Raw genomic sequence first — 13279 nt, 5'->3', positions numbered from 1 at the left:
ATAAATAAAATCTAGACCCTCTAGTTATAGGGTCTCCAAATGCTAGGACCCAAAAGGGTGTAGGTGGGGAAGAGGGAATGACCAATAACCTACTTACCCTCTGGAGTCTTCGAGTGTATGGAAGTTCACCTCATCAGTAACCTGGCACATATATTGGACAGTTAAAAGAACCTGCAAGTTAAAAGAACCTGGAGTGGGAAATTTAGTGCAGAGAACTGCCTAGTTTCCCAGCATCCATAGGGACGAACTAGGCTGTGGACAGTCTGACAACGCACCTACAGCTAACGAGAGAAAATAAATAAATGAAAAATAAAATTTAAAAAATTGCAGCACATCTGAATATCAAGTCACTTCTGCCTACTACGGACACCATGATAATAACCGAATTAGCCAGTGTCTGTGGGAAGGGTATGGCCTGCCTGGGGGCAGAGCCAAGACTCATTCCTATCTAATACATGGTGCGGGAATAGGCCACTGACACTAGTGGCAGGGGCCCTTTTAACATGGTGCGGTGTCCCCAACAATATTAACGAGATAAAAAAGTTATGGCTCTTGGAATGCAATGATGAACAAAACAAAAACAAAAAATGCTTGGTCATTAAAGGGGTATTCCGATCTCAGACATTTATGGCATTTCCACAGGATAAGCCATAAATGTCCGATAAATGCGCATCCCCCATCCTAACTTCTCCCACTGGCACTGATCTCCTGCCACTGATTTACGAGGTAACCGGGAGTACGTAATCTGGCAAGCTCACTGTGCCACATTTTTGCCGTCATCCCCATAGAAGTCAATGGGAGTGACAGAAACACTGAAGCACAGCAAGCTACACTATTTCCTTAAGTCCCATTTGTTTCTATGGGAGTTCTGGAAATAGTGTTAAAAAATGCACGCGTTTGTTTAAGGAATACATGACCACGTCGTAAATCAGTGGCTGGAGCCCAGCCGCAGAGGGAGAATGTAGGACATCGAGTCAGGGGGCCCTGTTCTAGATATATCAAATTGAAAACAGATGCCAAAGGCAGAGAGAACCCTATTTCCCAACTACCATTAAATTTAGTTAATAATCTTTATTATGCTATTGCAGCAAACCGACATACAGACAAAACCAACACATAGGGTTAAAATTTTCAATGCATGGATAGGGATAATAGCCGTGCGTGGCTATGCTAGTATGCACGTGTGCCTGCCGTCTGTATCGTCTGTGGTGGTAGCAGTGTACCGTCTGGATGAACAGTAGCTATACCAGTGAGCACATATGTCTGTCGTCTGTATTTGCATACAGGCAGGTTCAGCGGTCACCGAGACCAACAACGGATTACTAGGCAGTTAGATTGTTAAATTGTTAAATAGTATTTGCCCTAATTCCAGCATGTATTAAAATAAAACAAAGAGCCCCCCCGACATGTTTCGCTACATATGCAGCGTCCTCAGGTGTTCATGCCCAACCCCTTCTATTCTGTTCTAGATATAGGTACGGTTCCCCCGATGTGAGACCCGCCTCTATCGAGAATCTATCCTGTGGATATGCCATAAAAGTCCAAAATAGGAATACCCCTTTAAGGCTAAAATAGGCCTGGTTGTTAAGGGAGTAGGGTATATATTAACCTTGACCATCTTCCAACATGTCATTAAAGGCATTTTCCCATAATTGACCGAAATGTGGATAGGTCATAAGTGTCTAATTGCTGGGGGCCCCCCGCCAACCACTAAAACAGGGTCCCGAGCCCCTAGTTCCTCCTCACTGAACCCCCAACCACCCCCTCCCTCCCCTTTGTACTCAGTTGTCTCCATCAGTTCCATACACTTTGAATGGAGTGGCAGGGCACATGCTAAATAAAAAGAAAATAGAAATCTGGAACACCACTTTAGGACATGCCAAAACTCAGAAGATAGCATTAGCTGAACTTGGATATCTTTCTGCCTCCAAGTTATGTTGCTGAATTGAATGGAACTGTAAAGAACTTGTATTGACGTATCAGAAGATAGTTAAAGCATACCTAACCTTTCAAGTGACTATTCAAAAAAAGTCTGTACATGAGGAATAATATTTCTGGCCATTGTAGGATTTGTGTTCTGCATTTTTTATTTTAGCAGTTCTCCCCTCTGCAGGTTTTTATGTGTGGAGCCAAACTGCTATCATATCTTCTTTACATTGCAGACGTAGAGGAGAATGCTGCTCTCCTTTATCTATCACATACACTATATAGACAAAAGTATTGGGACACACCTGTTAATCATTGAATTCAGAAGTTTCATTTAGTCCCATTGGAATAGGTGTATAACATCAAGCAATAAAATCAAACATTTGTGAAAGAATGGTTCATTCTAAAGCGCTCACTCAATTCAAGCGTGGTACTGTAATAGAATGCCACCATTACAAGTCAGTTTGTGAAGTTTCTTCCCTCCTATATATTTCCACGATCAACTGTTTGTGGTATTATTGTGAAGTGGAAGCATTTAGGAACTAAAGCAACCCAGCCATGAAGTTTCAGACCACATAAAGGAAAAGAGCGGGATGGCCGAGTGCTGGGGCGCAGAGTGCATAAAAGTCGCCAACGCACTGCTGATTCAATTAATGCAGAGTTTCAAACCTCCTCTAGCATTAACATCAGCACCAAAATTGTGCGCCGGTAGTTTCACGGCATGGATTTGCATGGTGGAGCAGCTGCAACCAAGCCATACCATCACCAAGCACAATGCCAAGCGTAGGATGGAGTGGTGTAAAGCACGCCGCCACTGGACTCTGGAGTCTCAAATTAGGATTCTCTATCTGGCAGTCTGATGGATGAGTCTGGGTTTCGCTAATGCCAGGAGAACGTTACCTCCCTGACTGCATTGAGCCAACTGTGAAGTTTGGTGGATGAGGCATATTGCGAAGGGTTGTTTTTCAGGTATTGGCTTAAAGGAACAGTGTTACCACAAATTTTTTTTTAATATGTTAAAGATGTTAGTGCTTTATTAAAAACGTTTGGATTAATTTGTGTGTTACTTTTTCTTATTTTTACACTTTTTCTTCCCTATGGGGGCTGCCATTTTTTTTCCATTTCTGTATGTGTCGATTAACGACACATACAGACATGGAATACGGCAGCCACAGTCCCATAGGGACTGCGAACGGGTCCCGTCCCATCCACTTCTGTGTACGCCGTCTGTGTGGGAACTGCTCATGCGCCGCTCCCACACAGTCCAATTTGAAATGCGCGCCGTCCGGCACCATTTTCCTGTGGACCGGAAGTCGCGGCCGGACAGTAAGATTACTACTTCCGGTCGCGGCTTCCGGACTTGTGCACTTGGACTAGCGGCAGCAGACGGAGCGGAGGGAGCCGCGGCGGCAGGAGCAGGTAAGAGATTTCTATGTATGTTTACTACTGTATGTAAACCTACTACACTGTGTGTTAGCTCAAAAAATGGCGACACACAGTGTAGGAGGTTAGACCGTTCAATCCCCTCGTTTATCCCGGCACTAGCCAGGATAAAGGAGGGGGGGATTCTCAGAGCTCACTAGAGCGAGTGCTTTTTACCCAATTTTGCAGCAAAAAGCAATGTGGTTGCTTTACCACATGCAATGCTGCAATTTTGGGAATAGCTCCATCTAGTGACCAGCAATGGGAAATATTATAAATTAGAATCTAATTTATAATATTTCCTGACTCGTGAAAAAAATAAAAAAAATTTGAACAATGTTTAAACACCTACACACTAAATGTTTAATTTAAAAAAAAAAAACATGTTTTGCTGGCAACACATTCCCTTTAAGACCCTTAGTTGTAGTGAAGGGAAATCTTAATGCTTCACCATAACAAGACATTTTGGACAATTGTATGCGTCAAACTTTGTGGGGACATTTTCGTGAAGGCCCTTTTCTGTTCCAGCATGTCAGTGCCCCAGAGCACAAAGCTAGATCCATAAAAGCATGGTTGGGTGAGTTTGATGTGGAAGAACTTGACTGGCCTGCACAGTCCCCGACATCAACCTCATTGAACACCTTTGGAATAAACTAGAATGGAGATTACGAGGCAGGCCCTCTCATCCAACAACATTGTCTGACCTCACAAATACTCTTCTGGATAAATGGGCAAACATTCCCACTGACACATCCCAAAATTTGGTATAAAGCCTTACTAAAAGAGTGGAAGCTGTTTTAGCTGCAATGGGGGGGGGGGGGGGGGGGGGGGGACCAACTCCACAGTAACGTCTATCTATTTAGAATGGAATGTCATAAAAGCTCCTGTAGGTGTAATGAGTAGGTGGCACAATAATTTTGTCCATATAGTGTATATAGGAGTTGCAGAAACATGGAGGATGTAATACAGTAGTGATGAGTAATCAGTTAGGACTGGGGGGGGGGGGTGTAGCCTGATAAGTGGAGAAAGAATTTTTTTTCTCAAATAAGATCTAATAAAAAGTTTCTTATATTCGTCGTACTACCGATTTATGCAAAGTTTGTGGAAAAGTTAGAGACCATTTAAACATGAACAGATGCTTTAACAAAGTGTCACAAATTAATATTGTAATGAAGTAAGAAGTAATCACAGTATCTAGTTTACCTTGTAGAGAAGAATTTCTCATCAACACTGAATTTACTTATTGTCCAAAAGTATTTTAAATAGGCAATAATCTAACTTCATTCCTACATGACTCTGCCTGCACATTGTCAGATCTTCTTTAATCACATTACATTCACAACAAGCAGACAATACAGAAATATTAGAGAATCCTTAGGCATGTACTATAAAGGAATACTAAACCATATGTACCCCAGCAGCCAATTCTGGACACTTTAACAACACATTGCAGGAACCCTTCATACCTGCTTTGTGGGTGGGATAATAGTCTAAAGTGATCTTGCGGAAAGTCATTTGTATCGCTCCTCCGGATACTAAATAAAAACAGACAATATTGCATTATTTCAGCATTGTTAAGCACAATTAGAATTAAGAATGTGAGTGACCCAAGTAACTATCAAAGGTATTCTGCACTTTTAGATGTCCCTAATTTTAGAGAAATTTAGTTGTTTTATATATTCGTAAATACTGTAACCATTGTAACATACGTCTCTTTTTGGGAAATGTGTAACATCAGAATGACCGTGTTTTATTATTTTTTCTGCTGTAAGGTGTACAAAAAATATAATAATTCATTGATAAAATACGCTCTTTTTTTGTATAGTTGAATATCGCAATAGACCCTTTACTAGTCCATTCTGAGAAGATCCATAAACAGCACCTGTATTCCGCTGATAGCACCTGAATGGAAGAAGCGGGGACATACTCTCCAAACGGCTACCAATTCTAAAGATGTAAAATAATTACATATGATACAATATCTAAAAATGATAAAATGGCTCTGGCTCCATACTGTGGTATTAAAATTCTGATTCATTGCACTGAGAAGCATATATCTTTTTAAATGTTATAAGGTTTCATCATTGTTTTATGTGCTTATACAGTAGCTTTTTCTAAAGCTCTGTCACTGTAGTTATCCTTTTCACCAACATGGATCACCCTTAAATACATGTACCTGTACCCCTTGTTTGGCTTTCATCACACACATGTATTTCTAGCCTTGAGATGAGTAGATGATAAGAGGTTTCTTTCACATCAAATCTGTCAAAGTACTGTTCTAGACTAGAAGAACTGGAATTGGGAGATGAAAAAGACCACAATGGAGGAGTAGTGGGGGATGGAACCTAAAAAAAGAAAAGTATATTTTAAAACATTAGGTTACAGGTATAAGACTAAAGATGCCCTTACACACTTCAATAATGCATACAATTTGACCAATTTTTTATCATCGCTTACGATGGTCTCAATATGTAATTATTTGCAGGCGACAACTATGAATTGTTTAAACCATCCAACTAGACTTAGGTGCCCTGCCTCTGTACCATGCAATGTAATTGTCACAAGATTGCGGAATCATACAAATTATTAAAGCATGTAGAGGTGCCCTAAACTAAACAAAACTTTTATAACAGAAATTAAGCACCTTACCTGCCCAACACCTATCTGTTTTTTTTGCCTCACCGATTTCTGGACAGCTTCACTTAAAGATTTTGTGTATGAAAGCAATGCCCGTAGCTGAGAATCCGTGAGAACCCAAAGCAGTTCATCTAAGAAGAAAGACAGCGTGGAGGACAGGACCATACAGTCTTTAGTCTAAAGGAAGAAAAAAAAAATGAAAATGCAAAGCACTTTGTACTGGGGAAAGATTTACTTGATTTCTAACATTTTCTTTAACCAGTTCAGGACCGAGCTATTTTGAGCCTTCACGACCAGACACCGTTCAGACATTTTTAGCACGCGTTAGTTAAATGGCTATGACTTTTAGATTTGTTGGGCTGGGGGCGTGGTTGTTATAATTTTTTATACACATCATTTTTGTTATTTTAGACCTATAGTTTGAAAATAGTAAAAAAAATATGCCTTTTTACTTTTCAGCTGATTTTTTTCTGGTAATAATAGTTTTACCCTAAAATAGGCCTTTTATTTGTGATAGTCATTGTCTACCGTAAATTGATATATTACCCGTGTATTTTACTTTTTATTGGGAGGGTATTTTATGTGTATTTATTCTTTCGTTTTGTTGCACTTTATTTTACTTTTCATTTTTATTATTATGGTCTGTCCCTCAAAGGCCAGAAAATACCTTTGGGCGACTTTATATTTCTTTTATTTTACACCTTATTTTTCCACTGTAACTGTGCAGCCCGCACAGGGGAAATCAGCCCGCTTATAGCAACTAGTTTGACCCAGCAGCAGCCTGGAACTAACGGCATCCTGGTATTCATGTGACCAGTCTCATGATCACCGGGACCAATTGAGCGCTGTGTAGAAGCGATCAGAGAAGATAGAAGCAGCGAAAGCTGTTTCTACCTTCTCTTCAGGGTCCCTGGCAGTCACTGACTGCAGGTTACCCGACTGTCAGCTACCCGATCGCCCGGTCAGCCAGCTAAAACCTGCGTCATATATCTGCTATGGAACGGATTTTAAGGACCTCGACCACCGCTGGTGTTAATTGATGCTAAATTTGAATGGATTGGTTTGCATAATTAATCAGCTAACGGTAATGTAATCTTTTGTGAAAATTTAAAAAAGTTTTAAAAAAACATGTAAAAAAAAACACCTTTAAAAACTGTGCAAAATAAGGGTCTAAACATCATGAATCAAGAACCACTGAAGAACACAATCATTATGCCTAAATGGTTAAAGGTGGCTAAAGTTAAAGCAGATCTGTAATTTTACTCCCGTTTTTAAAGCCTATGTACACCTGTGGAGGGCAATTTTTAATACATGTACATATTTATTGATTAAAAACATATTCGTAATTGACTAACAAAAAGTAAACACAGTTTTTAAAGATGCAGCTACTATGCATTCACTATACATAGCAAATTTTTTTCCCCTTTGGCGTTCACCTGGTACGTTTAATAACAGTATATATTAATAGTTCGGACATTTACGTGCACAGCAATAACAATTTCGTCTACTTTTTAAATTACTTACTTTTTTTCTTTAGTCGTTTTTTTTTTTAAAAAAATGAATGTTTTGTTTAACATTTCTAACTATTTTTAGTCCCCCTAGGGGACTTTTACTATGCAAGTATTTTTTATATTATACCTATTTTTATTTTAAGAAATTTTCATAGCGTTTGTCATATTGGAGACACACACATGCTTCCTGGATTTTCTTTATAGACAGCACAGCAGGATGTGCGGAATTTATGGCAGTTGCAGTAAATTGAAGAGAAAAATGGCAGAGTATTACTGTTAACAGTAAGTGATGGAGTACAGCCCCCTCCCCCACAGACCAGTGAGGGACGGGGCAATGCATACCCTTGTACAGGGGCCGATGATCCGGCGAACGAGCACACGTTTGAACGCTTGTTACTGATTATTTGCCCGAGTAAACATGACATCAATTAGCCGACAAACGAGCAAATGCTGATGGGATATTTTATGCTGCCTTAAAAATTATGATTTGTCGGTAGCACATCTCCACATGTAAACAGAGGATATGCTGCTGGCAAGATACAAACTGCATGGGGCTGAAGAATCTTATTAACGATCGTTAGTCCCCATACTCACAATAATTGCTTCATGTAAATAGAACAAACAAGCGCCAATCGACAGATTTTTATGGACGATTGGTTACCATTACAGGCCTGGAAATATGACTTTGAATACAGTGCGAAGTGGTAGTTTCAGCAATGTGTTCTACCTGAAACCTGTCAAGTAATGAGGTTGTTGTTTGGATAGGGGAAGGCACATTTTTGTCTCAAAGAGGAAATGGAAAACCTCACTTATATTTGATACACTTCTCCCTAAGACAGGTGGTCAGTGGCTTGCACGCAGTTGTAGAATCATGCAGAAAAAAAAAAAAACAGGTAACCATTATATTCCTTCCATATTATGATGATTTTGGGGTGGTGAAATATTTACGTTAAGGCCACATGATTTAAAAGTTTGCGAAGTACATTCCTCAGCATTGAAATTGCAACACCAATAAGGAAAAGTTTTGAAATTGTGGAAATCACAGGATCGATAGACATGTTAATGATATGCAAATGTTAAAAAATGGAAACAATATATTCAAAACATCTTGATCTATTCAGTATCGAGAAGGAGCGCCACACGCAGAATTAGGGTATGTGCACACACACTAATTACGTCCGTAATTGACGGACGTATTTCGGCCGCAAGTCCGGGACCGAACACAGTGAAAGGAGCCGGGCTCCTAGCGTCATACTTATGTACGACGCTAGAAGTCCCTGCCTCTCTGCAGGACAACTGTCTCGTACTGTAATCATGTTTTCAGTACGGGACAGTAGTTCCACGGAGAGGCAGGGACTCCTAACATGCACTGTGTTCGGTCCGGGACTTGCGGCCGAAATACGTCCGTCAATTACGGACGTAATTAGTGTGTGTGCACATACCCTTACACGCACATACACACCTTGGCATGCTATCATTGAGGTTATTAATGGTTGTCTGAGGTTGTCTGCCACGCTCAGTGCAGTTGGACACACAAATCTCTATTTGTTTGTTTGTTTTTTAGTAGGGTATTTTTAATAGTTTTTCATAAAGATTTTATTTTTTTGTTTCAGTTTAACATATAATTAATCAACATCCACAAAGATATTACGTAAATACATCATTTTAATCCCCACCCTTCAACACCCTGTTTTCCCTTTCCTCCGTCTTCCCTCTCCATCCGCCCATTCCTAGCAAAGGGATCATCAGTTGACTCCTCAGACTCCCATATCTTTGTTATATATATCATTCTAAATAATACTATATAGGGGGAATTGACAGAACTAAGATCTTCAACACGTTCACAGTATCTCCGCTTTAGCTATAAATCCTATCAAAACACGTTTGATCCCCTTTTCACTAACCTAGTATAGAAAAAAAAAATACATTCTAAAAAGTGTCCCCCAGCCTTGGGTTGCCTTCCCTAATACCCCCTATTAACCAGTTAGTGACCGGCCCATCGTGTTTCTACGTCGGTCACTAACGGGCCTTATTCCGATGCCATAGACTTTTTACGTTGCGGCATCGGAATAAGTAAACAGAGCAGGGAGCTGTCAAACCTCCCTGCTCTCAGCTGCTAGAGGCAGCTGAGGGCTGGGAGCGTCCCTGCTCTGCCATGTGAGATCGACATTAGTATCGATCTCAAACGTTTAACCCCTCAGATGCGGTAAACGGCGTAGATTTAAGACGCGAAAAAGAGTGGCGAAATTTCAGGTTTTTTTCTATTTTCCCCCAAATAAAAGTTAATAAAAGTTAGTCAATAAATAATATGTCCCCCAAAATGATGCTATTAAAAAATACAACTTGTCCCGCAAAAAACAAGACCTTATACAGCTATGTCGACGCAAAAATAATAGAGTTATAGCTCTTGGAATGCGACGATGGAAAAACGTCAAAAATGGCTTGTCATTAGGTCCAAAATAGGCTGGTCATTAAGGGGTTAAACTTCTAACCAGTTTCTGTTCACTGCTGCTTTCTGTTTGTTTACATCCCTTGCTGTTTGTTTACATCCCTTACTGTCTGTTTCCTGTCTTGTAACCCACCATACCCATGATCCCCTGTAATGTAGATGTTGCCTGCAGTCCTATGTATCATCACAGATAACACGGTGATAACTCTGAGAACAGATAATGTAATAGATGTAAGAGACAAACACATGCAGAGACACAGACAGACAGAGACTCATACACACACACACACACACACACACACACACACACACACACACTAACATATACACATACAAAGACAGAGACACACACTGTATTCACACTACACACACACACACATACACACACAGAGACACTCACCATGTCTCCTTGCTGACAGCATCACAGGTCAGGACGGGCTGTGGGCGGAGCTTCCTCTCTGCTTCTCGGCACAGCAGAGCACAGAGTAGAGGCAGAGCTGGAAGGCTGCAGTATGGGAGTGGACCTGTCCCCTGATCTGAGTCATCTGACCTCATGTCACTGACGTGAGGTCAGGTGACAGGTAAGGTGACCGGACTGGTCCACTCCCTGGCCGTCACAGACCCCAGTCAGAACGCCGTAATTTCCTGGCTCTTCCTAAAGCTGCTACAGGTGTCCGACATACGAGGCGCCTGTCAGCAGCGATCAGCTGCTCTTCGGCGCACCCCCCCCCCCTTCCCTACCACCTAGGCTTTGGCAGCGTATGATCTAAAAGTGCCGAAGCTGCCACTGTACCTCGTAGACTGGGCTAGTCCTACGCAGGTGCCGTCCTTTTTCACTGTGAACACGCATAGGCGAGCTCACAGTGAAAAGCTACATAGGCTGGGCGGGCAGTAATCAACCAGCACACGCCAAAACGACACGTCACCAGTGACGTGTCGTATCCCATCCGAGGTCTCTCTGGGGCGAGACCATGTCATCGGGATACGACACGACAGTGGAGCAGCCTGAAAAAGTGACGTCAGAAGTCATGTGATCTGAAGAAAAGAACAGCCAGAGCAGAGAACAGAAGCAAGATTGCACGGGTAAGTATATTATTCAACTGTAAATATGTGCAATTTGTGTTTAAATTTACTGAAAAAATAAATCTCGGACAACCCCTTTAACACATTTTCAACAACCCGTCTACAGTAAATGGTCTGTAAAATACATCCCTACTCAGCTGTTCATCCTATTGACCACCTACACAAACTCCTTCTTCAACAGCCCAACATCAGGATCGCAATAATCGATGAAGAAAGGAGAGAGGAGAAAGAAAAAAAACCACCCCCAACCCCAGATCGCCTCCCATCTCCCAATGTGATCGGTTTTACTAAACTTAAGCTTCTCATAGGTCTTTATTTTTTTCATGAGGTTCCTGTACTCTTTAGCTGTAGGAGGTGAGGCAGCACCTCATTTCCTGGCAATAAGTACTCTGGCCATATGCAGCAGTCTAGTAATAACGACGGTTTGTCCGTTATTATATTTACCTTGTTCCAGCTCTATTGTACAATTATGAATTGCTAGAATCGGGGATTTAGTTATATCTCTCCCTACGTAATTTTCAATGTCCTCAAAAACGTTTACCCAGAATATTTTTATGTGCGGACATGTCCATATAACATGGATAAAGTCAGCCATTGCGAATTGGCATCTAAGACAATTGGAGCGGTTATTAACCCCTTAAGGACGCAGACACTTTTGGACCAAATGACACAGCCTCATTTTTTAAATCTGACATGGGTCACTTTATGTGGTAATAACCCCGGAACGCTCTTACCTATCCAAGCGATTCTGAGATTGTTTTCTCGTGATATATTGTACTTTATGTTAGTGAAAAAATTTGGTCGATAAATTCTATATTTTTTGTGAAAAACACCAAAATGTAGAGAAAATGTGCAAAAATTAGCAATTTTCTAAATTCAAATGTATCTGCTTGTAAGACAGATAGTTATACCACACAAAATAGTGACTAGTTAACATTTCCCATATGTCTACTTTATGTTTGCATAATTTTTTGAACATCCTTTTATTTTTCTAGGACGTTACAAGGCTTATAAGTTTAGCAGCAATTTCTCACATTTTCAAGAAAATTTCAAAAGCCTATTTTTTTTAGGGACCAGTTCAGATCTGAAGTAGCTTTGAGGGCCTTATATATTAGGAACCCCCACAAATCACCCCTGCACCCCTTAAAGTAGTCAAAACAGCATATAGAAAGTTTTTTAACCCTTTATGCGTTTCATAGGAATTAAAGCAAGGTGGAAGGGAAATTTGCAAATTTCATTTTTTTGCAGAAATTCAATTTTAATCCATTTTTCCTGTAATACTGAAGTTTTTTTTTTACCAGAGAAACACCTGAATATTTATTGCCCTGATTCTGCAGTTTTTAGAAATATCCCAATATCCCCTAGTGTGCTACGGGCCTGAAACAAAGGCCCCAGAAGCAAAGGAGCACCTAGTGGAGTTTTCGGCCTTCCTTTTCTTAAATTATATTTCAGGCACCATGTCAGGTTAGAAGAGGTCTTGTGGTGCAAAAACAAAAGGAAACCCCCAAAAGTGACTCCATTTGGGAAACTACACCCCTAGAGGAATTCATCTCGGGGTGTAGTGAGAATTTTGACCACACAGGTATTTCATAGATTTCATTAGAACTGGGCAGTGAAAATGAAAAATTACATTATTTTCCAATAAGACGTAGCATTAGTTCAAAATTTTTCATCTTCTCAACAAATAAAAGGAGAAAAAGCACCGTAACATTTGTAAAGCAACTTCTTCACAGCAAGGCTCTAAAGGGAAGGAGCGCCATTTAGTATTTGGAGTGGAGATTTTACAAGATTAGTTTTTTGACACCATGTGGCAATGAGCTATAGTACCAGTACAGTGGTACCCCCAAAAAATGTATCCATTTCGGAAACTAGATCCCTCAAGGAATTCATCTAGAAGTGTAGTGAGCATTTTGATCGCACAAGTGTTTTGCAAAAATGAGTAAACAATAGATGTTGCAGATTGAAAATTGCCGTTTTCAATAGATATGCCATTTCAGTGCCTAATGTGTTGTGCCCAGCTTGTACCACCGTAGACACACACCCCATAAATTGTTAAGCGGGTTCTCCAGAATACAGTAATACCCCATATGTGGTCATAAATTGCCGTTTGGGCACACTGCCAGGCTCAGTTGGACCACCATTTGGCTTTTGAAGCGCAGATTTTGCTTGGTGTTTTACTGGTATTTCAGCTTATAATGTGGGGGCATATGTAAGCTGTGCGTAGTACATGAGGGTATATGTAAGCTGGGCG

The 13279-nt window shown here is 40.6% G+C and overlaps 1 protein-coding gene across 7 annotated transcripts in view; it reads right to left on the bottom strand.

Moving 5' to 3' along the window:
* Nucleotides 1-13279, bottom strand: part of BLTP3A (bridge-like lipid transfer protein family member 3A) — a 222098-nt gene that overhangs the window by 127547 nt on the left and 81272 nt on the right. For all 7 annotated transcript variants that reach the window (XM_075853563.1, XM_075853557.1, XM_075853560.1 and 4 more), the window contains exons 7-9: nucleotides 5998-6162; nucleotides 5525-5693; nucleotides 4815-4883 (exon numbers count right to left, since the gene is read on the bottom strand). In XM_075853563.1, coding sequence (XP_075709678.1) covers nucleotides 4815-4883; nucleotides 5525-5693; nucleotides 5998-6162 — 403 coding nt within the window. The remainder of the gene's footprint in view (nucleotides 1-4814; nucleotides 4884-5524; nucleotides 5694-5997; nucleotides 6163-13279) is intronic.

Source organism: Rhinoderma darwinii, chromosome 2 (assembly GCF_050947455.1).
Source record: "Rhinoderma darwinii isolate aRhiDar2 chromosome 2, aRhiDar2.hap1, whole genome shotgun sequence".
In the NCBI taxonomy this organism is placed as follows: Eukaryota; Metazoa; Chordata; class Amphibia; order Anura; family Rhinodermatidae; genus Rhinoderma; species Rhinoderma darwinii.
This window is presented reverse-complemented; position numbering and strand designations above follow the sequence as displayed.